We start from the raw sequence: 27,696 nt of genomic DNA, 5'->3' as shown, positions 1-27,696 counted from the left end.
GTTATAGCACATGTTTTTTTGTGAATTACATTTTTTGGAGACATTTTTATTATTATTATTGTATCTGCGCCATGTTAGTTCTGGTTCTTTGTTATTTTTCCAAGATTCAAGATGTATTGTAAATGTTTCTAATAAAACAAAAATGAAATGATCTCCAATCGAAAACAATTGTCTTTGTTTGTTTGAATGGGGAGTTTGTATGTCTAAATGATCCTGTGATGATGATGATGATGACCACCACTCATATTTAACTCCCAGTGATCAGAGGAGCAGTACCATTTTAGAGCAAATCTCTTGTGTTATTAGATCACAGAGGACATTCAGAATTTAATTATATAATATGGCCATGTTAATATTCTGTCATCACTTAAACTTATGACTCATGCAACCAACTCTGATTGCAGATTCCCTGATGAAGAAGCCAGCTACTTGAAGCAGTTATTGTTTAAAAACATCTTAAAAGAGACATGAGAAGAGGCAGGCTATAACAAACGAGATTTATTTATACATATGCAGTCCAAATATACATATATTAGAATAAATGTTAAAAAGCCCTAACCTACACCACCCAGTTTAAGACCTGTGAAGTCAACAGAAGTCAGTGTTGATGTGGAAACACATCAGCAGGATAAACACCATCTGTGTGCATAACCTTTGGATTTAATTAAGCACCTCCTAACACTACCATCCTCTCTCCTTTTCCTCATCTATTAGACTATTAGATACTAACAAACCCAATCCTGGCTCCCCAATTCAACCCCCGCCCCCTCCACAGGAAATAAAGACAAGTGAGAGCGAGGGCAGACCTTAGGGAGATCCCAGAAGGCAGAGTCCTGTTCCAGTTACATACAGTGCAGAGAGAGACAGAAAGGAGTAGGTGAGCAGGCAGTGGAGGATTTCACTTACAGTAAAACAAGCCATCTCGGGTACATCAGAGACCACAGGAGCAGGGCAGGGCTGAGTGCCCTCACTACCTCATCCCATGAAACATTATCCATCCATCTATCCCAGCTAGCAGGCAGCAGCAGCAGCAGCAGCAAAGGGTTGTCCATGCATTTAAACCAATTCCCTAACCTCTGCCAGTGCACCCAAAGGTTCAGGGCAGGGGTGAAACAGCCATCAGCAGAGCCAATACTTCAATCCCACAGACATGTGAGGCAGTTAACCCATTCTCTAGTCATGCGGCTTTTTCGTCTCATTTCAGAGTTAACACTGTGCAAAGCTTGCGAGAGCATGACTCATCTGCAGAGTACCGAGTGTGCACAGAGCAGGAAAGCCTTCCAAACAAAGATCAAAAGCAATCAAAAAGAAATTACATGTCACCGTTAGGGAGGGATGTTATTGCTCTGAGTGGCCTGGTGGAACACAACTTGAACCATCTTCGACCAAATTCCAGCATGTGGATTTAGGAAAAACGACTTGAAGCCCTTGCTCCTCCATTAGTGAGGGGTAGTAGCCGCCCAGACAAGTTTTTCCACATAGAGATACGATTGTGGGGGAAAAAGCAAAAGCATCTAAAAGATAGAGAGATCCTTTGCTATGAAGCGATCAGTGTGGAAAATCTAAACCAACTAGTGTTAAACTGCAAACCCTTTGGCCAAACAAGACCGAAATCTAGTGTTCAATAAATATTGTAGGGGACATTCTTTTCTAAATGTTATACATTAAGGGGGAATGGGAATGACAGTGGTGACAGAGGGGTTGAGGTTCAGGCTTTTGGATGTGGATTTTTATTGCCCAATATCCTGCTAGTGGGAAACTGATGGAAAGCATTTACTGGCCTGTAAAATAGAGCTTTCAAAAGGCAGACAGTTTGCAAAGACAGAAATCGTGACCAGATACAAAAGGGACCTTATAATGTGTTAAATTTTTCATTAGACTGTGAATCAGTTCTGATCATGTACCTCTTTCAAAGCTTAATGCACTGGGTATGGTCATCCTCACCTGTTTTCTTTCCATTGATACTAATCCTCCCTCACCACACCCCCCTGTCTGTTTATCAAAACCTCTTTAACATCGCTCCTTCACTGGTCCCCTTCTTCATACAGTATTACGTTTTCTTAACCTGACAACAGAAAAATCAACCCCAGTACAAGTGTCCTTGTGTGAACTGGTTATTTCTACCTGTCTGTCCATTTTCCCTGCCCATCTGTCTGTCTCTGTTTGTCTATCTGGCTGTTTCTCCGATTGCCTGGAGGTGAAGGAGGAGGTCAGTGGTAAGGTCTCAGTTGTTCTGGCAGCAGACACCCTTATTGGCTGAGTTTTGGGTGGGCTCAACTGTGATGGGCACTACGTTGGAGGCTGGTGAGAAGTCGGAGTCGCTTCGCCCTGACATCTGCCTCTGTGACACGATGTTGTAGATGGCTGTGATGGAGAGAAGGGTGAAAGGGAATGAGTTATGTGTAGATGCCTATAAATCCAGCCAACAGTGGGACATATTGTGATAAGGACAAACAGCATGGCAAAACTGAACAACAACTGTTCTATCCAGACTCCTGGCAGCAGTGACGGATTCTTTCCATCCTAAACTGGCATCGTTGTGTCATGTGGCAGTACCAAGTCTCATTTTAGGCATTCCCCAATGCTACAATATGCAATACATTTTACATTTAAACTGCAACACCTTAATAAATGTCTTACATTGCTTCTGTGACCCTACAGGATTGTGTGATTTCCCCCCAAAAAGTTGGGACGCTGTGTAAATCTTAAATTAAAACAGAATGCAATCATTTGCAAGTTAACTGTGTTTACAGGCAGTCTTATTAAGTGTTCTCAAGCCGATTTAGTAATATTCTTTATACAATCATGTGTTTCACCAAGTGGTAAACCTCGCCCCAACGTTGCTTGTGAACTGAGAATGCCCCTTTCATTCCCAGTCATGATACCATCATCATTATCATCATCTGCTACCAAATGACTGGTTTACCTTTGAAATGTTCCAAACAGGTGTTTTTAGAGTATTCAACAACTTTCCCAGTCTTTCGCTGCCCCTGTCCCAACTTGTTTGAAAGAATAATCATATATTTATATATATAAGAGGTAAAACATTAAATACAGTATAATGTCTTTGTACTGTTTCGGGGTGAGTATATGTCAGAAAGGATTTGCAACTTATCACATTCTGTTGTATTCATGTTTTACACAGCATCCCAACTTTCCCAACTCTGCAAGAGCTGTTCAGGCACCCAGGTGAAATTCAGTGATTTTCCCCCAGTTGATCTGTCATCATATTTTCTCCTTCAACAGATTTCAGAGTGTCATTGGCTTAAACTTTGGCAGATCAACTAGAGAGAGGAGAGCTGGACTAGTGCAGACACCCCTCTGACTTCCTGTTGCATACTGCCACTTTAAGTCTAAACTACAGCCAGATGTGGAACAAAACAGTCCTGAAATAAAAACTGCCGAGGAAGCAAGGAGGTTTAAAGCAAAACAAGACTCCTGGGTGACGTGACACGTCAGGTGGTGAAACTATGACTCATTACTACAGACCCTACACAGCACCAGCTGCTGTACATATACAGACAATAATCCATCAGGATGACCGTCTCTGACCTACGGTGTGTCTGCTGCTGATATCTACACGTGACGTCTTCTCTGCTCCACTGGGTCTAAAGCTCAGCTCCTACCGGCCTGCTAATGTACTGCTAACTTCCTCTCTTCTCCTCCCTTTTAATGAGCCAATTAGCAACGATAGCTCAATGGGGCTTGTTGGTTTGAAGTTTTTTTATGATTTACAAATTACTGATAAAACCTTGGTTTGGGTAGAACGGTTCAAACAGCTCAAGCTGCGACATCTGGGAATTGAACATGGAGCAGAAGCAAAATACAAACTGCAAGTGGTACAAGCTTGCAGACTGATAGCCCCTGGAGCAATTGAAGTGGAAGCACCACTCACTGCTGGATTGTCCCTTTAGGCACTCCAGGGGTTGACTCAGTCACAACAATTGCTTTTTTCCCCATATTACCAAGTCTCCAACATCAAATGAACTTGTTAGTGTGGTTGTATGCCAACTGGGGGAAAAAAGCTCATAGACATTTACTTGAGAAATCATATCCACAAGCAATTATCAGAATTTCTTTCTTGAACAGATGTATCTGGTACAGTGGGTCACAGTGAATTTGTGGCCACAATGACCACATTTTAGTGTTTTTTCTGGCGATTGGCCATCTTCATAGCGGCTCTCTCCAGGACTGGCTGGCTGAGTGGTCTTTCACTGTGCCAATTACCCATATTTTTGACCTTAAAAAATATTCAGGTGGTATTCCTGCAGCAGACTGCACATCAGTAATGGCCACTGAGAACTGATTAGATGGTTTTTGCTGCCATCTAGTGGCAGATGATGGGTGTTGTTATGTAAACTATCAACGTCTGAATGGAAATGTAACACTTTAAGACAAATCAATACACAGTATATATAAAGCATTATCATTAGATGGCTTAGGCGCTTGAGACATCAGTGGCCTCCAGGATCAAATGCACTTTCGTTCTATGATTTGATATAAATACTTATGGCAAGATATAAACACAAATGTGAAAAACTCACCTGTGAGAATAGTGTGGAAAGCCAGCTCCACATTAGATGAGTCTAACGCTGATGTCTCCAGGAAAGACAAGCCATGCTTTTCTGTAAAACACACATGCACATCAGGCCACAATATGTTATATGCCTGCATTATTTTTAACCAACACCGTGCTGAAGAAGATTGTATGGTTGAACTGTACTGCCACACTGATTCAAGGATTGATTTCTTCTGCATAATGCACTCACTCCAGGGTTCTCCCCAGGACTGTAGTCATTTCAACCGCTCCCTGTTTGATTGCTCACAATGAACGGCTTTGTAATTATAGAGAATTTAATGGGTTGTGTGACAGCAAAGTAAAGAATAGAATGGTTTGGACCTTTTTATGCACAGAATACGACATGCTGGGGCAGAAAAATCCATTCAAAAAGCTTAAACTACTGTATGACGTATACAATATTAAAATGTATAGATTTTACCTTTTTAAAGTAGGAAAAGCTCAGGTGCAGAACTCGATATTGATATCTTTATCGGCAGATATTCAAATTCAAAGTATTTCGTATTCTAACTTGCTGCGATGATTGGTCAATTGATTGACTGGTCTATCGGCAGAATATTAATCTGCTATTTCATTAATCAATTAAGATAGTTTTAGTCAACATTCAAGCAAAAAATGTAGACCATTACATGCTTTTCCAGCTTCTTAATTTGAGTATTTTCAGCTTTTCAAAGTTAACTGAATAGGTGTTGGTTTAACAAAATTAGACATTTGATAACGCTGTACGAAACTGTAATGAAATTTTTCACTTTTGGATTTTTTATCGAAATGATTAATTGAGAAAATAATCAGCAGGTTATTCAATATTGAAAAATAATGGTTTTAACAAAACAAAGACACAAGTACACAGGATCACAGGATTTGCTGTCATTATTGTGAAAGAGCCAACCCTGCTTTTTAAAATAAATCTGTTGTTGGAAACATTTGGGATAATAGAAGAACACAACTCAACAAAATATATAACAAAAGTCTAGTCGATTTTAGACGTTACTGCAGAAATTGCACATATTAGATCTTTAATTGTAGCACTAATCAAAAATATCCATTATGAAAATTGAAATCAATAGATCAATGGAATGAATGAATGTGTCACTTGATTTATTTGTTAACCTACTACTTGTTCGAGCACTGATCATATTTTACTGTCACTTTTACACTTTGTTCTTTCTATGTAATCTAATCTGTATGAAGGTGAATATGAACAAGATTACAATTGAATATAAATATTACTATCATGGGTGAGGCAGTAATTGTAGCACAGCGACACAAGCGAGACATCAGATTGGCCCACTGTCGCTGTTGTCTTCTTCTTCTTGCATTATAATACACTTTGCATGGACATGTCCACCACATGGTCTTTATGTAAATCAGGTATCATAAATGAGGTCAGTGGTACTGAAAAACAAATCAGTACAAACAGAAAGCACTGACGGGCCTAAATCTTATTTATCTAGCAAGGGAAATGCATTTCTTTCCTGTGATATGGACCAACACGACTTGTGTATTTGACTTCCTCACAGGCAGTCCTATCATGAGGCATAAACCAGTCAAAGCAGGTGCAACACTGTTTTGGACACAGGCCAATAAAGACAAGGTCACGAGTAAACACATGGTGGAACCATTCTAAAATAATAAGAGTGTCAAAAGGTTGACAATTATACTTAAATGAATTGGAGGGTCAACTGTAAAATATAAACCTGTTCTGCAACAAAGCCTAGAAATTCTCAGAGGGCCGAGATAAATGTAAGTTTAATTAATTTAAATCTGGTCCTTTTGACCTTGTGCATTGCTCTCTATACTGAAACACATTCGAGCCGTGGACATATGCCATTTGGTGCACACATTCATGTGAAATGCCTTACCGTATCGCAGTGCAAACATTTCTAACGTGGGTGTAATGTGCCAAAATGTTTTAAATAAACAGTACAAACTGAAAGACAACTTGTGACACGAGTATGAGCATTAATTAGATTCACTGTCAGCAACGTACATGATGCGTTATAAAATACTGAAAGACCTAATTAAAGCAGATGGAGGTCAGTCCATCTTTTCTCATTATCTAAGCTTTAACCTGGCGATAATGAAATGAGGCGCACACACACATATTTTATGTGCTCAAACAAGTACAAACACACAAACAAACACACACACACACACACATACATCACCATCACAGTTACAGTACCTGCAAAGGCCTTGGCCTCATCTGTGGGTACCGCCCTGAGGTGGCGTAGATCACTTTTGTTGCCCACTAGCATGATGACTATGTTGTTGTCAGCATGGTCCTTCAGCTCCTTCAGCCAGCGCTCAGCATTTTCATAAGTCAGGTGTTTGGCAATGTCATAAACCAGGAGCGCTCCGACTGCTCCACGGTAGTACCTGGACACCATGAGAGGAGGTGAACATATCATTAAATTGGAGTAGACAGCTTTTTCTTGCCACACAGCCTGTTTATTTCATGGTTCTTTGTGGGTGTGTCATATGGGATTGGCCAGGTCGAAACACAAGGACATCTGATCAACAACAACAACAGTAACTGAGAAACACAAGAAGTTAAATAGCACAGCCAAGACATACGAGCCTTGCCTGCAGACAAAGCTCACAAGTGAACATTGACTGACATTGTTAATTAAAGATGTCTTCCTCAATTCCATCGAGGGCTTAACACCGTACATGCCAATGCCTCAAGGTTGGCTGCTGCAACAGGGTAGACGATTCAAAAAGAGTGAAGTATGTTGGGATGGGTACTTGACCAAGAGATGAGGAGGAAGCCATGATTAACAGAAGACTTCCTGCCCCAAGGCAAAAGGTGCTTTTTGTGGCCCTAATCATTTCAGAATATCTTTTTCTGGCCATTTTAGAAATGATAAGGCAGAAACTGATTGATTCTAAATTTAATTTGTGGATGCAGGATGGCCCCTGGTTGGAGGTTTATATCCCTTCCACTACTAATTCCAGCCAAAAACTTAATGCAACTGTCAATAAAAGCATTGTCAAAAAGGAAAAGAAGCTCTTTGAATTTAATTTGCTTAGTATTAAATCCAAGGCAGGAGTGGCGATCCCAGTATTTTTTTTTTTCTCGCCACCTCAGCGTCTGAAGGGGAAAAAATAAAAAACACTCTAGACGACACAGCTAGCTTAACAGAATTTAACAGAACAGACACTTATCCTCCTGGACAGATTTCAGAAACCAAACTGTGTAACAAATTTAATTTCTAGCTTTTGTTGTTTATTGTTGAATTTGAATTGAATAAATGGCATTTTTTGGTGACTCTGTAAACTTTATTTTTGGTGAATATTATTTGAACTTTTGAACCCTAACCTGCAAAATACCTCCAGGATAAAGTCAAGCCCCATCTTTTTAAATAAGATTTAAAAAATGTAAATGACAGTTGTTGAATTGATTCATGACTTTAAAATCAAATTGAATCGAATAGGGGAATTTCTTTAATAATGACACCGCTACTTAGTATGTATTTCCATCAAAAAACATGCTTGTTTTAACTAGTGCATGTATGCTGGAATTAATTTCCTTTACGTGAGCGTTTACTTGTGTGTAGTGGGTATCTCTGCATCTGTGTGGAAGCCAGTCTGTGCACTAAAGTGTGATGGTGACTTCAAAGATGTACTGTACTCACGCAGAAGTGATAGCTCGGTATCGCTCCTGTCCAGCTGTGTCCCAGATCTGAGCCTTGACGGTCTTGCCTTCTACCTGGATGCTGCGCGTGGCAAACTCCACCCCGATGGTGCTCTTGCTCTCCAGGTTGAACTCATTTCGGGTGAAGCGAGACAGCAGGTTACTCTTCCCTACACCTGAATCTCCGATCAGCACCACTACAGGAAGAAGAAGAGGGGATTTCAGACAAAGAAAGAGGAACAACCTTTATCAGCACAGTCAAATGGTGTATTTTAGACTTCTTCATACGGACAATAGACTGCACATGATTGTGTTTGTGTTTGAGCGGCACAGCATACTTCATGGCTGCAGCTATAAAGGCAAAAACATCTTAAACCTTTGGTGTAACAGTTCATTAAGCCAAAGAGAAGTTACACTGAGCTTCTCTCTCCTCCCCTCTCCTCTCCTCTCCATCTGTATACATTATGCCTGTATACATGCCCCATCTCTGCATGTCACTGACTTGCTTCTTCCCCGGAGTCCTTGTGCTTTCTAGTCCTACAGGCTCCCTTGGATCCTGGCCGCGCCCGGGTCGTGGATCATGGATGCGCCCACTGCTATGGCCCTGCCTGATCGTGGATGCGCCCACTGCTATGGCCCTGCCTGATCGTGGATGCGCCTACTGCTATGGCCCTGCCTGATCGTGGATGCACCTACTGCCATGACCCTGCCTGACACCCACCACTACTGTCGCTAATATTAGTCACATCTCTGTTACATACGTTCCACTACTATTATCGTACTGCATTGCTACATACCATCCTTGCCATTGATCATTAATACTGTTATCACTAGTAATCACATTTCCATGTGCATTTCATCATTATTGCTGTAATACATCTTTGTGTACTTTCACTCCTGTCAACCATCGCTTATAATTGAATACATTGTGATCTTGTTGATCTGCTCTGTACATGCGACATCTATTGCACGTCTGTCCGTCCTGGGAGAGGGATCCCTCCTCTGTGGCTCTCCCTGAGGTTTCTTCCGCATTTTTTCCCTGTTAAAAGGGCCTTTTTTGGGGCAAGTTTTTCCTCACTCGAATCGAGGGTCGAAGGACAGAGGGTGTCGTCTCTGTACAGATTGTAAAGCCCTCTGAGGCAAACTGTGATTTGTGAATTTGGGCTATACAAATAAAATTTGATTTGATTTGATTTGATTTGATTTGAACAAGACAGATTGACTTCTTATTTATTAAATCTGATTCTCATTTCTATTAGACAGCCTGCCTCGCCAATCACATACCACATATTTGTGGCTCCTAGCCGACGTAGAGCCGAAACTCAGGGGACTCCCACAGAGTATACAAAATATAAGAACCATCTGCTCTCTCCCATCGGACTGAGCACATTAATCCAGGTTCAACAAGCGATTTGCTGCAAATTTCCACCGTCAGCTGTACTTCAGTCATGATAGTATTTGACAAAAGGGGAGTAAATAAGTTAAATATGTTTTTTCTTAATCTTTGAGAGAACTGAGACATATATCATTGTATAATACACATGCTCAAGTCAATGTATAAGCTGTTTTTAAAGGCGGTATATAATCTAAATATTCACTGTAAAATAAATGTATAGACAGCTGCTACTAAAACTGGGCACTCACTCTAGTCTCAGCCAAAACTCAAAAAGTTTCTGCGAATGCCAAGCACAAACAGCAATTTATCTACACCTTCCTCAGAATTGCTTAAGTCAACAGGGCCATCATTTAACACTCCCCAAACAAGCCCATGTGACTACACTTGCCTTGTTTTGATTTACATACAAACTTCACAGGAGTTTTTGCTGATATGTGGTGAGAGAAGTAAATGTCTACATTTACAATTTAGAGTGAGCTATTCCCTTAATGGTAAGTGTATAATCATGATGCTAAAAACAGGAGCTTTAAAAGGATTAAAGTTCACCCAAAAATGAAAACTTAGTCATTTTCTGCCCACCCCCATGCTGATGGAAAGTCAGGGGAAGTTTCACAGTCCATGAAACATTTATAAGACAGTGTTGCAGCATTCTCCTAAACAACTGTATACGGTCTCCTGAACAACTATCTTAACTCTATACAGCTCGTCCAGTGTAATCCAAGTCTCCGGGAGCCCCAAGACTTGGATGTGGACATTTTTTTAGCTTAGGAGGTACAGTCTTCAAAAGTCCGGCTTTTTAAGTGTGTAAAAATGACTTATCGAATCGATTTGGGGTCTTGGGGCTTCCAGAGATTTGAGTTACACAGGACAAGCTGTATGGAGCCATTTTATGTTTTTTTATGGTTGTTTTTTTTAACATTTTAACACAAGTCCCCATCCACTTCAGTTGTTCAGGAGAATACTGCAATGCCGTTTTGTAGGCAATGACTGAATTTTCATTTTTGGGTGAACTTGCCCTTTAAGGCTGTCTCTCCTCTACTGAATATTCTCCTAAAATGAATTTAAACAGGCATTATCAGGCTGACTGTTTGTCAGAAAACTACTTCCACAATTATCAGGTGAGTCAGTCTGTCAGAGGGAACCTACCACACCAGTGCACCACCCTGCTATTAGGAAATAGGAACTTGTTATGGAATGTTGAAATTGCTTAAACAAACGGACCACTGTGTCTACACTTGCATTTAAGCAATACTGCTCATTTTAAAGGGAAACTGTGTAGACACAAGTGGATTTTTAAATAACCAATACATGGGACTACACAGCCCAACTGTGTGGCTCTCCTCTCCTACATGCCAAAAAAGGTAACACTGTCATTCTACATGTCATCTGACACAAAAGATCTTGGGCGGAGGACAAAAATCATTATGCAACCATGTTACCAGGTCCTCTGCCATCATCAGACAGGTATTATCGTTGCTGCATTACACACCCACACGCAAACCTATTGTAGGGGTTTGCATTCTTCAGCTAAAAAAAAAATGACACCTCTCTGTTATATCATAGTAATACAATCCTACACCCAGTTATTTCTCAGGCTGCAACCAACCATTATTGTCATTAACGATGTGCCGATTACTTCTTATGCTTAATCGTTCAGTCTGTAACAGAATGCAATGCATAAAAACATGCCTTTATAATTATCAAGTGCGTTGTCTCAGAGCACTGACGTCATTTTGGACGATTACGTACGCATCTTTCAAGATGTGTGTTTATGTATAAATTATGTTTATATAAGACAACCGCCAATATATCAATATATATTTTTTTAATGTCCCAGGATCATCATCGGCTCCAAAAATCCAGCATCAGTTGGACTCAACAAAACAGTTTTCAACTGGTTTTCTTTTATTTGAATAATTGATTAATCACCTAATTGTTGCAGCTCTACATGTAGCCTAGCCTAAGACTGTCTGAATGGAAGTAATACAGAATGAAACAAAATAATACTGACAATCTGAACCCAGTTTTAGTGAGATTAACTGATATCTTCTGAATCCCTATATATGGAATAAAGGATCCACATCATTTCCATTTAGGTGAAATTAAAGCAGTGTATCATGCTGGCCAAGGCTGGTAATCTAAAAGCAATACCTTCCATTAAAGCAGATCATTATATTCTCATCAGTAGTCATCTCACATCAGTGAGATTCAAAACATTTAACTATATACTGTATGTTGGCATGGGACGGTATGAAAATTTCATGTCAGGATTATCCTGACTAAATTAATTGTGATTATCAATATTGTCCTGATAATCATCAAACTATGCTTTGAATTCTTAAAATGGGACTAAAACGTACCTGAATCACTTGACCTTACATTTTGTTGAGAGACGAACATTTTATCTCATCACAGATAGGATACACATCTTTCTTTTAGGGAAGAACAAGCCATCTTAAATAAGGTATTTATAAATCAAGATTAATGGTGGGCACCTCCTCTCCCTGTTATGTTGCGGCACTTTAAAATAAATCAGGATATGAAAGGATTGTATATTATTGAGCTTTTTCAGGTCATTCGTGAGGATATTCATGATTATCCCAATAACGAAAATGTACAAACCCGATCGACGATAATATCTCATCTCCTCCAATCACTAACTGTATATTTCTACACACTTAAAGAAGCAGATGGCTTGAAAAAAATATTGGGAAGTGAAATGTGCTTTTAATCCCAAAACAGATGTCTTTGGATAAAGACCAGATGCGACACAGTAAGTGTGAGGTACAAAAGTTTATTTAAAAAATAAAACAAAATAAATGAAATTGTAATAAAATGACAATGAGCAGCACAAAAGAGGCATGAGTTCAGCAGGATGACTTCCTGTGCTGAAGTCTCCATCAGTAGGGAAAGGTTTAGGTGACTCACTACGAGCTCACCCAACTTGACTCATGCTGTGCAACAGCGAGGGACAAAGGGAGGCTGTAGGAACAAAAGAGAGCCGTAACAATAACGTTTGCTCTTTCCTGGTTTCAACCAAAGACTGAATGTCGGCCGATACCTTATCGGTGTCCTTGCACCGCTGCAAACGATTCAGATAACTTTGCTATTTGGTTGCCAGCAATCATATCATTTTATCCTGGAGTGAGTGAGAGAGCAAAATCTCATCTTCTCTGTGCTCAGGGACAGAGCTCCTCTGTGGCCACACACACACACACACACACACACACACACACACACACACACACTTCATTCAGGTATTTCCAGTTTGACAACACGATTGTTTAGTGTTCTATATCTGAAAAGACTGAGCGCTTCATTCCCTCTTGTTAGAGACCACGTACAACTATGAACTACTGCTGTACCAGACAGCCATATGGGAACAATCATTTCCCCTCTAAATGACATTATCTTTTATAAACAGACGACACACTGTGGGACACAGTATCTGCATATTGTGTTGAAAATATCTGTTTGCCAGGCAAGCTTGATGAAAGCTATACATCTGTGAGGCTTATTTTTTTTTATTTTTAAATGTTTGTTAGACCACTGTTAATTATAAGACTTAAGGTGGTGTAATAATTGGAGTAACTGACAGCTGTAAGAGATGTCAACACCTTCACACGAGCAGGGAGGATCTCCAGTAAACCTGACAGACCAAACTCCATTTATTTCCTGGACGGGGGGGCTGTTTCCATTTGTCTTCCTGCCACAGTTTATGACCCCAGACACCGCATCCTAACACGATTGCATCATCGGCCTGCAAGATGATGACTCTTATCACAGATGCTACTTAACGCTACACATAAAAGTCCTGTATATGTCGCAGTCGTGTGTCTGGGTTGATATGTCTCAACCGACAGCAGCCAAAGTTAACGTACAGCTCAGGCAGCAGGTGCCTTTGTCTCCGGGTCTGATGAACGTCGTGTGTTACACCTTGTCGTTAGGTCAACATCTCGGCATCAAGTGACACTCGCTCACAGGTGAAGAAAGGCTTTGGTGTCGAGAATAAGCTACCTAGCTAGAAGACAAAGAGCGACTCACCTTTGAAAAGATAGTCGTACTCGTCTTCTCTGTTCGTCATAGCTTCTCCTCTTCGGCGGCTCTACGTATTTACTCGAAGTCGAACAAACTTCTGGTATATTCAGCTACTTCGAGACCGACAGACCGCCGTTCACGTCTTCTTCAGCCTCACACGAAACACGGCCGCTTCTCACTTTACACGACAACAACGCCGAATCACCGTCAGAGCCGAAGGATGCGATGCTGCGGTTGTTATCACGCATTAAAAATCCTAAAAGCTACTACAAGCTGGAAAAGTTTCGCCTCGTCTTCCTCACCCTCTGTCACTTGCCATTACCGAGGTTGCGACGTAACGTCAGTTTTTTTTTTCTCTTTGGTCCCGCCCCCTGTTCGCTCCTAATGGTCAATAACTGATCGACACCTGTCACGAGCGTTGACGTGATTGGCTCGCTGGGCTGTCGCTCATGATTTGACTCGCTGTTCGTTAACTTTGATGACGTCGGCGGTCCCGAGACTCAACAGGTAATATGAAGCTGTTAGTGGAACAACGAGCAGGTTCGTCAGATCTTTAAGAGGGAAACGAGAAAAATGTTGCTAGAGGGAAGTTTTTTCTGGAGATCTGAGCTTGAGAATAACTTTTACCTTACAGATACTGTATGTTGATGAAGGTTATCAGCCATCCAGGTCAGGGTAATTATAAGTGCTGTATCAAAGGCAACTGGAATATATCATCCTGTTATTGTGATATTAGACTATATATTATCTTTTTAAGATATTGTTATATTGTGATATGACATAAGTGTTGTCTTCTCCTGGTTTTAAAAGCTGCATTACAGTAAAGTGATGTCATTTTCTGAACTCACCAGCCTGTTCTACTTGTTCTGATACTTGCCTTTACCCACTTAGTAATTAGTGTATCCACATTACTGATGGTTATTTAACAAAAATCTTGTTGAGATATTCTGTAAAAGTAGCAATAGTCATCCCTACAATAATGTCATAACATCAATATTTGGTCAAAAATGTGGTGACGTTTGAATTTGTCACCTTGTGTCATAAATGTTTTTGAGATTTAAAAAAAAATTAGATTTATGTCATATATCGAGATAAAAGTATTGCAGTATTATTACGAGACTCTATCACCAGTGTTGAGACCCATCCCTTTGCCATAAACCTTTTCACACATTGATGACAGAATATGTAAATGGTCATAAAACATAGTTATCAAACCACATAAAGAGTTATTTCATGATGTTAGGGGCGCCACTAACATTTATTTTCACTATATTATATTATATATTCTTGTTTTTATTATTCTTATATCTCTTGTGCCATATCACAATATAACGACATCCAAAATCTAAGATGATACATCTCATATCACAATAACAAGATAATATTGATATATCGCCCAGCCCTGTGTTTAGGTTTTATTTTGGTCACGAGAAAAGAAAGAACATATTTGAAGGAAATATAGTTGATTTTATAAAATGTATTATTATGATCATGTTTACACATGCAGTATTAGGGTCTGTGGGACCCAAAACAATGAGCAAGTAAAGCTAATATACAACAAACAAGGGTTTTTGGTATTTCCCACAATTTAACACTTGACAGAACTGGAAAGTCCCTGAAAAACCTCTCAGCCTTTACTGAGTCAGTTTTTAAACACATCAATAAAATGAGATTTCATTGCAGGTTTTTCAGTGTTTTCATGTTGCTGTGTCTACAAGGAACTTTAAACTTCACATCAAACATGGAGACATGGATAACACAGACTGGCTGATATCTGGTGTTTGATAAAAGGCCATTATTGGTTTAACTCTCGTTCTATCAGCGAATCCACTGACAGCTGGTTTGGTTTTACTGTTATTAAATTAGCAGCAGGAAGGAAAAGACATTTTTATCACGTCTCCCCAGCCATTTTAAAGAAGCCTGTGCACTCATTCATGCATCATCGTCATCCTGCCTGTACATCTAAAATTGTTTTTTCTCAGCATTTTTTTTGTTGTTTATTTTTAAATCTGTCTCACTTCATTTGTTGTAATGTTGAAGTCATACATATGTTCAGACCTCATTATGAAGTTCCTGTCATACGTTAGTGTATTGCTGCCACACCAAAAAAAGAATCAGCTCCATCATGTCCAACATTAAAAGCTTATAATGAAATGTTACTCATGTTTGTACTACAATAACCAATATACTATTAATTTTGTTGTCTGAAACCTTACATTTCATAATGAGATAAAACACTAACAAAAAACTTTTCTTGTAGTTACAACACACTATTTATCCTGTTTATAATTTAAAACTTTTCATGTATGAGATAATATATTCTAAAAATATCTTGTTATAACATGAAAATATCTTGATTCATTCTAAATGTTTTGTATTATAATGATAAATAATCGTTAAACTTTAGTTATTACAGTGTTATTACATTGTAACATTAAATGTTTTATGTTAAAACATGATGTTGTAACAAGATATTTTCACATGATTACATCGTACAAACTTATCACATTATAACAAGAAACTTTGTTATAACAATATTCTATTTATCTTTAATTTTATCCCTGATAACTTATTGTTATAACATTAATAGTATGATGTTATAACGTGAAAATGTATATTGTTATCTCAATAAACTTTTCGTATGATAACAATATACAGTTTATCTTCTCATAATACGAAATGTTTCATGTTATAATGAGAAAATACCATATATTGTAAAAAATATCTTGGTATAACTTGAAAATGTCTTGTTATAATGTGACATGTTTTATGTTATAACAACAATATAGTGGCAGCAATATACTTCTGTACTTGTTAAGTTATGACGCGGCTGAGCATTTGATGTGAAACAGTCTGAGAAGGGCCTGGTCAGAAACAGACCATGGCCAAATTTGGTTTAATTCTTGGCTTTAACTCATAAAACAATAAGGTGTTTCCCATAGAGTTGAACTTCCCAAATGAATTGTCAGTTTAGTGTTGTGTGGGTGTGTTAATGTGGTTAAAAACTCGCATTTCACTTGAACTGAGGTGGCAATCCCTACTCATCTGCTAACCCTAATTACTTGAAAATTCAATTGCTTGCAGGCATTTGACTTGTCCCAGTAGGAAATACGCAGGTGTTCCTACTAACATTTACAATGGCTGTGCTCTAAGCTTTCCAGTGAGCCGTGACAGTGTGACAGTGAGTCAGCATGCACACTGAAAGTCCTCTGTGAAAAAAAGTCTATGTTTTCTTATGATACACAAATAACACGCAGTAGAGCAACTGTCTCCATAAATTGTTTATTTCTCAACAGAAATGAAATCAGACTCATCTTATATCAACTGGAGCACAACACACGGCAGTGACAGCAAGACTCATAGTCCATACACACAATATTAACCAATGTGTCATCTACATTTACAACATTAAACGTGCCATGGTGCGTCTGCGTTATGCCAATTCTCTGCATGGATTATAAATATATCATCTTACAGGTAACACAATTTTTTATTTTTTTTATTTTGACCTATGCTCAATAGTCAGCAGGTACTGTTAAAAGATTGATGTTGGTCTCCAGCTGCATTCATTCACATAATCATCTTTTTGAATACCTCCTGCCACCACGCAGTTTGTAAAACTTGTGAATCAGTCGTTTCAAAGTGACATCACTTAAGCTAGGACCGTTGATAGTGGCACCTGCAGGTGGCATGTCGCCCACCTCTCGTCGAGCTCTAGCACAGGGTTGTGGGTGAAGGAGGAGTTCGCCTGTCACCCACCCTGAGGCTCCTGGGATCCTCAAGGACCTCGTGATCAGAGGTTCCTGCAGCACGGCTTCTGTTCCTCAGTGTTTTCTCCACTGGAGTTGTTCAAGGACACGGTACTGATGGAGCTCTTCCCCCCTTCACTACTGCCGACCCTCTTGTGAATCTCTATGGCAGAAAATGTAAATAAATGTAAAATACATCATGGTAGGATGGAAAGAAGCTGCATGTACAGTTTTATTTAAAATCTTTTTTCCTTCCTCAAAAAAAAATGTTCCCTTACACTGCCAATAGAGTGAAAGGAGGCAAAATCAGGTTTGAGTGGAGTATCCCTTTTATTTTTATAATACCGAGATATGATACCGTCATTGTATTAAACAAACAAACAAACTTTTTAGGTTATATTGCCCACCCCTATGTCCAACTAAAAATAGCCCCAGAGGGTTTTCTTCCCAATGCAAGTCAATCAAACGGCTGCCTCCGGACCATCGAAGGTAAATCTATCCTGATCTTTCCCAGACCTATACTTTCTCCATACCACCATGAGCTGAGGAGGTGGAGGCCACCCACACATTTGTAAACTAACAACCTTACTGTATTGGATGAGGCAGACTTGGACATTTAAAGAGTGTTAAAGTAAATTACCTGCTAGGACGTTGTTGAATGCTGCCTCTACGTTAGTTGACGCCAAAGCAGAGGTCTCCAGGAACAAAAGACCTTTCTTTTCTAGAAAACAGAAATAAGCTTTGTTAGTCATTTCATACTGTATATGTTATTTATGATTTTCTTAAAGCTACATTCCCCAAAACACAACATTCTCACTGTTAACCTTCTCATATATAATCCTCACAGAAATGTGGGTTTGGAGAGCAGTACTGGGCCCTCAAACAACATACAGTAATATAAAGTCACTTTTATCGGCATGAAGAATCAATGAATGGGAATGATTCTGACCTGAATTTAGTTTCCATTGACCAACTACAAACAATGAACAAAACATATCTAATTCCAGTGATTTTAACAACTGTTGACTCTGTACCTGCAAAGTCTCGAGCCTCCTCAGTGGGCACAGATCTCTCTGACTCCAGGTCAGTCTTGTTGCCCACCAGCATGACCACAATGTTGGGTTTAGCGTGTTCGTACAGCTCCTTCAGCCAGCGCTCCACACTCTCATAGGTAAGGTGTTTGGTGATGTCGTAGACCAGCAGGGCTCCAACAGCGCCTCTGTAATACCTGTTCAGACGAGATTAAGGTTACAGTTACTCCTGATGTGGCATTCAGGTGTCAGTGTGGCGCTGCCTGTATAGTTGATAGTGAAAATACTTTGATGAAACTAAACTTTAACAATCTACACACACTTACACTAAAAATGTGTATTAACTGATTTAGGTCAGATTTTCTGCGACAGTCCAAAGGATGTGACTTTATGCACGTTCTCAAGTGCCTCGTCTCAGTGCTCCTACAGAACCACAGTTTAGCGGCTAACCTAGTTAGCACAAAGCACACACCCACTACCACGCAGTGTGGTCTTTTCTGAGTGAGGTACATTCATGACAGCTATATTGCTTGTGTTTACATCACTGTGGCATTTAACAGAGTTGTAATGTATTTATTAGACTAAAAAAAGCTAAGAGCGCATGTTGAGTATAGCAAAATAGCTGCTAACACATATCCACCTGCTGGCCAGTGTGAATACATGTTCACAATGTTTTGGAGGATATTTTTTGGTTGATACTTAAAAAAATTAGCTTGCTTTTGCTGGTTTCTACAATCATTTAGATGTTAGAGAGCAACAAATCACTCAATGGGAGTCGTGTTTTTGGCCAACTGCTCAATTAAAGCCAATATTAAAAAAACTATCTGCCTCTTTAGCAGAAAAATGCTCCACTATGATCACCAAAGAGACATTAACTTTGTCGTTCTGCTGTTTGGAGCTTGGCAGCTGGCATACATGTTCAGCTGCTGTGGCTGAAAATGACATTATAACAGCAGTGACGGTGGATGAAAACATTTAAGTTACGTGTCAGAATAACACAAAACAATAAGTTGAAACGATGCCATGAAGCTCTGCAGAGTCAGGTGATAATCCTCTGAGGGTTCATGACTAAAAGTGACCCTTTTCCCAATATCACATTTCATTTGATCCATTATTATTATTATTACAAAAAGATCCATAATGGAGGCTTTAAGCATTGTCCTTCATTGAGAATAAGCACTTTCTCCTGCTGACGACTGAAAAGAAATGTAATGACCGACGATCGCTCTGAAGTCATGAACCAATCAATGCTTCCCTCACAGTTACATGGCTGCTCCCCTCTTCCAGTAGCATAATTAATTCCACTTTAATAGGTTTTAGCTGCTTGTTACAGCACAAATGAGAAATTCCATGGGAGTGAGAATTTGCATACTGGAATAAGTCGGCAAGTAATTACTCCAAAATCCAAGCTGTCAGAAAAGAGCTAATCCAGTGGTCTAGCATATCCTCAGATTTTCCCCATGTCTTAAAAATAAAATTGACATGGTTCTATTGTTTTAAAACCACTTTCCGCACTGTTAATCCTTCTGGTTTAATTTAAAAAAAAAAAAAAAAAGACTGAATCAGGAGCTCCCTCGGATAGAAGTGAAGACCCACTGAGGGCTGAGTGTTCAAACAGACGTCTCTGCTCTAACCAATTGGATTTTGGAGCCTAAATGTGCCAGTTGGAAGCTGACAGGAGACGAGAATGTGCTGGTTGTTTGTCAGGTAATGTGGGAGGAAACTGAGGATCAGTGCCTGTCCTTGCCTGTGTTTTGGCTGATAACAGCACCACCTTAAGATGCCGACATACTGGTTACTCAACAGCTACGGAGCAAGAAAACAGGCACGAAATGTTGATTTAAAAAACTAGTGTGCATGTTTGATCACAAGTTCAATTTCCAAAACAGTGCATCTGCTAGGATAGCATACATTTACTGTGTGTTACATCAGTACTAATTCATAACATGAGGGAAAATGTCAAACTTGGATTATGCCGGTTCTTTATGAGGAAATAAAACACTTTCATTCAGAAGTGGCACCAAGTCATTGAGATCAGACACCTAATGTTAGTTCTTCATGGTTCTCTCCTGCAACTCAATTGGATGCTGTTGGATAGGTTCAAACAAAGTGGATCTGGGGAGATAGGCGTCAACTTTCTGAGAATGAATAGCGTTAACATTAGTTGCCTTAGGAAATGAAGGAAATCTCTGCTAATTGAACCTTGAAGGTCTGGTAATCCAATGTTGCATTAGCCCGTTGGCAATTTGTTTCCAACAGAGAACCAAGCAGCTGTGCTCACAGAGATTGATCGATTTACACGAGGCTGTACCTATTGTTTGAAATGGTGTTGCTTCTTGCTGCTTTAAAGGAAAATGCAAATTTTTTTTTGGCTGCGAGTGTGATGAGAAGATTGATAAGGCCCAAACACACAAAGTCTGTTTGCTGTATGCTTTTCTTTAAATCTGTCATCCGATAAAAAAACGTGATGCACAGAAACCTTGCACGCTAAGTCCGAAGCATTTATTATTCTATTTGTTGTGAAAATTCACAATTCAAGACAAAATGGAGTCGTCAAGCACGTGAGTTTGTGGTCCTCTCACTTATCAAACAAAGAAAATCAGCCCTCTAAAGGCTTTTGACGGATGCAAAAAACACCCCCCAAAAAACGCAGCAGGAAGTCCAACCTGTTCCAAAAAATTTGAAGACGAAAGTTTCTAGTCAGTGTTTAAACATAACTGACACAAACCTGCTGCAATTTTATGACATGTTTACTTTGTAAAGTAAACGTGAGAAGCCAGTTATCTTAGCTTAGCACGAACACTGGAAACAGGGGAAACAACTAGCCAGGTAAAATCCAGCTACCAGCACCAAAGCTTACTAAATAACACATCGACTGGTTGCCTGGATCAGTTTCAATTTCTTTACCCACAGTAAGACCATGAAGTAAAGCAGATCAGTCCCTCTGGCTCTTTACCTGCCCATCTGTCCTAATTGGACTGAAAGGAACAAGGGCACAACCCTTCTTTTTGGGTTGGTGCAGGTAATGAGAACATGTGAACTGTAACAGTTTAACTTAAAAGTGGATGTACTAAAAATAAAATAACTGCAGGAATGTCTTGAAAATGTGCACATTTGGGCAACAATACCCACAGTTACAGATGAAACATTCACTCTATACAGTGGCTGTAATGGATCTAAAATAGCTGTGATGGGTTTTGACACTCACGCAGAAGTGATGGCCCGGTATCGCTCCAGCCCGGCCGTGTCCCAGATCTGGGCCTTGATGGTGAAGCTGTTGTGCTGCACCGTCCGCGTGCTGAACTCCACCCCGATGGTTGTGCGACTGTCATGGTTGAACTCGTTTTTGGTGAAGCGAGACAGCAGGTTGCTCTTCCCTACACCAGATTCTCCTATTAGAACCACTGCAGAGGACACAAAACACAGTACAGCCAGGTGTTAAGGTTCAGTTTTCTGGGGGGTTTGATTTGATTGTTGCAAAACTAAAGCCAGTGTTTCTTGGATAAAGGAGACAAATATAAGCCCCTCTTAAGTGAAGCCTTTAGTCTAGGTGTGTCTTTCTTGATTGCCCCATAAATCTTCAGTCTAAGCTGTTTAAGTCCGGGGCTAATTACGCCATCAGGGATATGATGTCCTATTTTAAAAACAGCACCACACCTTCATGGTAAATGCAGTAATCGTTTTAAATCAAGCATGCAGAGTAAATAATGCAGGGAGAAGAGATGTTGAATAAAATACTGGGGAGCACTACGTGACTTTGGTCTGTAAAAGAATACACCATATTACTGATTGGTTTAAGGAGATAACAGAAGATCTTGTTGGGCCGTAGGCGATTTCAGCGTGCACTGGTGAGATGCCAGTTCTTAAACACAGTGATTATTTGTATTTTAGACAGTGAGGAATGAAGGAAGAACAACACAGACAGGACTGACACCTTTAACAGTCTGGGCAGAAGAGGAGGACATTTTTTAAAGAAGACATATTATGCACATTTTCAAGTTCATAATATTATTTTGGGTGACAACTAGAATATTTTTAAATGCTTTAGTGCTCAAAAGACACACCAGTTATCCCGCCCCTCAGTCTGAACAATCTGTTTTAGCTCCTGTCTCTTTGAGGCCCCACCTCCTGAATACCCAGTCTGCTCTGATTAGTCCGCTCACACATGCCTGACCCAGCACCACTAACAAGCACAGAGCAGCTGTGCTAAATCAATTCCTACACGCCAAACAAGCTTGTAGGCATACATTTTTGCGAATGTGTGACACGGTGACGTAGTGTGATGTCACAAAGTCACAGAATTAAAGGCGGGGGTACTGAAGAGGCGTTTCAGGAGCAGCGTTTTCCGTGGGAGAGAGGAGCTTCTGTTGGTGCGGACTTTCAAGATCTTTAACATGCACATGAAGCTATATAAAACACTGAAGGAAAGGGGAAAACACTTCAGTAAAACCTTGTTCTACGTTGTCTTAAGCATTGTTTTCAGTTATCATTGGAGCTTTGCAGCACAACCATCTGAAATCAGTCGTGCATGCGTCACTGCTGGTATGCGCGACTGATGTTTTACCTATATTCAAAACTGAAGAACAAACTTAGACACAGGAAACACTTCCCCCACTAGAAAACTGAAAATCTTTGAGGTAAAAACCTCTGACAAGTGAGCCTTTGTTTCTGAAAATAAAACGGTCGCTAAGAGTGTAAGGTGAATCCAAATCAGGTGGAACAAGTTCAGCTGCCACTTCCTTTTATCTTGGTCAGAGGAACCTACCTACTGGGTAAACAGGACTAGACACCCCCTCTGTACATTTCAGTGACTAATGTTTGGGTTTCAGTTGTTCGAAGCTGAGTCAGAGAGAAAAACAGGCTTGGCTTAATTGGCACAGATGGGGAAGTATGACAAAACTGTGCAAACACAGTAGGACTGGGATCTCTGCTCAACTGGATAGGACACAGTCACATCTTAATACTGAGGTGTGTGAGCTTGTGATCACTGAGATTATCCAAGTCCTTGTGACATCCCTACAGCAATTATGTATGGAGTTAGGGTGTGATGGGAGTTCGAACAATAGTTTGACATTTCGGAAAATATGCATAATCGCTTTCTTGCCAAGAATAAAAGGAGAAGATGGATACGGCTGTCACATCTGTCCATTAAATATGAAGCTACAGTGTGCAGCTGATTAGCGTGGCTTAGCATTAAGACTTGAAAGACGAGGAAACAGCTGGCCTGTCTCTGTCTAAAAGTAAAAAGAGCCACTTATACAAAAGTCATTAGCAGACCTTATTCACATGACATTGTGCTAAGCTAATTTTCTGCTAGCTCTAGCTACATTTCTCATAGGCTACACATGAGAGTGGTATCAGTCTTTTTACACATTACACAGCTTTCTAGGACACAATTTGAATGAAAAGGTGAACATAACGTCTAATTTGTAGAGAATACAGCGACATTTCCAGATTTCCAATGGTAAGCGTCGTTATAAAATAAAAATTAGATTTGTTAAAGATTTTTATCAACATACAATAATCCAAATATTTGGATTCACATACTCTACATTGAAATTTGCTATGAAACAATGACACAGAAATAGTGCAAAGATGATTTAAATCATATAAAACAACAGTCAGTGGTGGAAAGTAACTAATTACATTGACTCCGGTACTGCACTTAAGTATTTTGAGTTACTTTTATACTGTCATCTGCTGATCTGCTGAGCCAAATATTGTATTTTCACTCCTACATTACACTACATTTATCTGACAGTCACTTTTACTTTTGAGTTAAGGAGTTTTACATTAAACACGCTACGTTTACAAAATAGTACATTGCATGTTGTTTCACATTGACAATATATATAAAAATATATATATATGATTAATTGAACACTGGATCCATTTCTATGAGTACATTTACTTTTGATACATTAAGAAGCTTTTACTTCTAATACATTTGTACTTTAAGCTCAGTGAGATTTTGAACACAAGGCTTTTTCTGTTAATAGGGTAATTTTTTATTGTGGTATTGTTACTTTTTCTTCAGTAAAACACCCGAACAACTTCTTCTACCACTGGCGACCACAAAGTCCTTTTTAGTTTTGTTTTGGAGCTTTCACATGATCTTCACCAGTAAATGGAGAATGTCATGAATCTGTAGAAGTTCACATTCCTGTTTCGATCTGCGGACGAAGATCATGTGACATGATTTAAAGTGCCAGAACAGCTATGAAACAAACCTTGTGTGGTGATGCTGTTTTCTTAACTGTTTTATTTTCTAGTTTTAACCTCAACTTCAGCCAAAATGATCACAAAGTCCTTAACATCTTAAAAAAAAAAAAGCCAATTCGACCATCAAGAATCCCTCCACAGCTGGTTACACTAAATGGACCTTGTGATGAGATTGTTTTATCAAATCTTTTCTAAACTGCCAATAATTACCATCATCAGGAGTTTACTAATCACTTGTCACAGAATCAGATAAAAAAAAATGCTGGTATGTTTTTCCTGAACGCCTGCTGACTCCCATAAAGGTACAATTTGAAAATGACTTGGCCCCAGCTCTTCACTAACAGTATGTTTAACCTGAAGTCACACAGAATGTTTTACAAGTTGCTCTACTTCTGCTTGTTTTAGGTAATTGTTCACTGTGCTACTCCTTTTTCCAGTGGGTGAGGTGAGACTGGCTGCTTCCCCCCCTCTTCTCCTCCACCACTGAGTAACTTCTTATGCAAACAAAGCCTGTGGTTTCTATGGCTGTGCAGGACAAGAGGCCTTCAAGCTCTCCGGCGACCTGGTTTGTTGATCCTGAGGAGGCAGGGAACAACTTAATGTGTTGCAGTGAGGAATCAATTTTCATTTTGTGCGTGTTTTTTTTATGACCTTCACGACTGAAAAACTACTTGAACTGCTGCTCACAGTATATTCAATGGACAATTACATGAGCATGTGTGAATTATTTTGGAAGATAACTTTGATCAAAGTTAACTCATTTTATATAATACTACAAAGAGTTTGGGAACTAAATAAAAACTCCACTCCTCGTCTACAATGTGTCCATGTATAGTGTGTGTGGAAGGTCGAGTGTATGCAGACTTACATTCCACGCAAACCGTAGAATTTGATTTTACTGATTAGTTTCTCTGTTATCTGTGAATCACTGGGTGGAAAGAAAACCTGCTCATACTTTCAAGATACTACAGGTCACACTGTTTAGAAGCACTGAGCGTGTTTATTCAGTGATAAAAGCTTTGAGAAAACATTGACAATTCAACAGATAAAGGGGGGATCCTCTCCTCTGTTGCTGCCCCCTCCATTAAAGAGACATTTCGAGAAAGACTTATTCGCAGAGAGTTAGATGAGAAGATCAATACCACTCATGTCTGCATGGTAAATGCAAGGCTACACCCAGCAGGCGGTTAGCTTAGCTTACTCTGGTGATATGCTGCCCCCTATTTGTTTGGAGTATAAATTTGACAGGTGCCCAATTCTTATATATGGCACCTTTAAAATAGACTTTTACAGATGAGTGTGCTTGTGAGAGTCAGAGTGTGCATGCACATGACTTCTGATTGGACACACACACACACACACACACACATACACACACACACACACACACACACACACACATACAAACCCTCTTTTCATTTCGCCGCTTTCAGGATGTTGTTGGTTGAAGGTCTCGGTGCAGGGAAGCGGTCATGAATCACGGGTTTATACCACATAAAGCTTTGTGTAAGTTTTTATTACAAAATGATTTTGTCTCAGACTTGTTGCTGCACCAGTACATTCCCTAAAACCACGGAGGTATTGCTTAATCTTACTTGTAATTAAGATTAATGCTAATAAATAACCATTCTAACTAATCTAGATCACAGACAGAGACCTCATATCATGTTACATCATGTGAGCAAAAGATGGATATGTAATGTCCAAGTTGTTGTTCTGAACTCTCAGCAAGAGAGTAAATAAGCATATTTCCAAAAATGTCGAGATTCTACTTTTAAGTTTTTTCGGGTGCAGGGTAATGACATGCAACAAAAGTGCTCAAACCAGGCATGTTGTTGTTATGTTATCTGCACCTTAACCAATCCGCTCTTCGAGGCAGATTTGTTATGTGTGATTTTGGGGCTCTATTGACTGTCATCTCATTTTCCACTGATGCTTTTTGATGTTTTGGACACCAGTTACTTTTGGCTTCGATATTCACCTGCAGTGCCTTTTATCAGCATGCCATTTTTGTACCCAAAATGTCAAATCACTGTACCTGGACCAAATTTAACTTCTCTCGTGCATCCGTTAAGAAGAGCCATCTGGCAGCTTAACCAGCTGCGTATAATAAATGATTACTATGCCATGTAGGCGGAGTGCAGAATGAATAGAGTGAGTAGTGAAAGGTGCAAGTTTTCAAAGAACAGAGCAGATGTAAATGTGTTGTATGTGGAAAGATTACTAAACGAGTGAAGTACTTTAATGTGTGTCACTGATACACTGCTTTAAACCAGACACTCTGCGTTACAGTGTTGTTCTGCTGGGAATGCTACAGATAAGCAGGAATTAAAGTACACATCCTGGTTGCAACAATAAGCCTCAGTGTGCACGCTTACTGCTTACTTACCCAGGAAGAACGTGCTGAACTGCTAATGTGATTGTGATCTTACTCTAGTCTAACGATAATGAAACTCACCTGAAGTGTTTTGAGACTTATACCTACATACAATATTTACCAAAAACAGCTGACTGAACTGTTAACACACAGACACAAAAAGTTCAGGCTATGAGCTGCCTAATCTGTGTATTACTATGTACTGTATATTGCACAGAACATTTATTACCAATGATCTATTACATTCACACACACACACACACACACACACACACACACACACACACACACACATTCCTCTTCCTAGAAGTGGCCTGGTTAATATAAAACGAGGAAGTGTAATTTGAAGGGCAAAATAACACCTTTTAAAGACTTTACCTGGAGATCACCGCAGGTAAGCAGCAGAACATCTACTCACCCTTAAAGACAAAGTTGTAGGCCTCGTCTGACCCCATATTCTGTCCATTCAATGTTGCTGCCCTCACAGTTTACTGCCGCGTCTCAACCACTCCAGGGACTGATTGCAGGATGTAAGATGACACTGACTCACACCACAAGCAGCCTGCCCCTCAGTTCCTTTAAGGCTTCAGGAAAGAAAATGGCTGCAGAGATGTTTTGACACATGAATGCCAGTCGCCAGCTTTCTGTCCTTCACCACCCTTCCCTA

The 27,696-nt window shown here is 39.7% G+C and overlaps 2 protein-coding genes across 2 annotated transcripts; both read right to left on the bottom strand.

The window, feature by feature from the left end:
* Positions 1–478: 478 nt before the first annotated feature.
* Positions 479–13,994, bottom strand: rab11al (RAB11a, member RAS oncogene family, like). Its single transcript, XM_084356510.1, has 5 exons — positions 13,657–13,994; positions 8,218–8,413; positions 6,765–6,958; positions 4,545–4,625; positions 479–2,364 (listed from the first exon to the last, which is right to left on the bottom strand). The coding sequence occupies exons 1-5, from the start codon at positions 13,694–13,696 to the stop codon at positions 2,225–2,227; spliced, it is 651 nt and encodes a 216-aa protein (XP_084212636.1). The 5' UTR covers positions 13,697–13,994; the 3' UTR covers positions 479–2,224.
* A 2,959-nt stretch (positions 13,995–16,953) lies between these two features.
* rab25b (RAB25, member RAS oncogene family b) lies at positions 16,954–27,696 on the bottom strand. Its single transcript, XM_084356556.1, has 5 exons — positions 27,448–27,696; positions 21,639–21,834; positions 18,434–18,627; positions 18,040–18,120; positions 16,954–17,562 (listed from the first exon to the last, which is right to left on the bottom strand). Exons 1-5 carry the CDS (start codon positions 27,482–27,484, stop codon positions 17,444–17,446), a joined length of 627 nt encoding a protein of 208 aa, XP_084212682.1. The 5' UTR covers positions 27,485–27,696; the 3' UTR covers positions 16,954–17,443.

This window comes from Pagrus pagrus (assembly GCF_965226575.1).
Source record: "Pagrus pagrus genome assembly, chromosome: 7".
Lineage (NCBI taxonomy): Eukaryota > Metazoa > Chordata > Actinopteri > Spariformes > Sparidae > Pagrus > Pagrus pagrus.
This window is presented reverse-complemented; position numbering and strand designations above follow the sequence as displayed.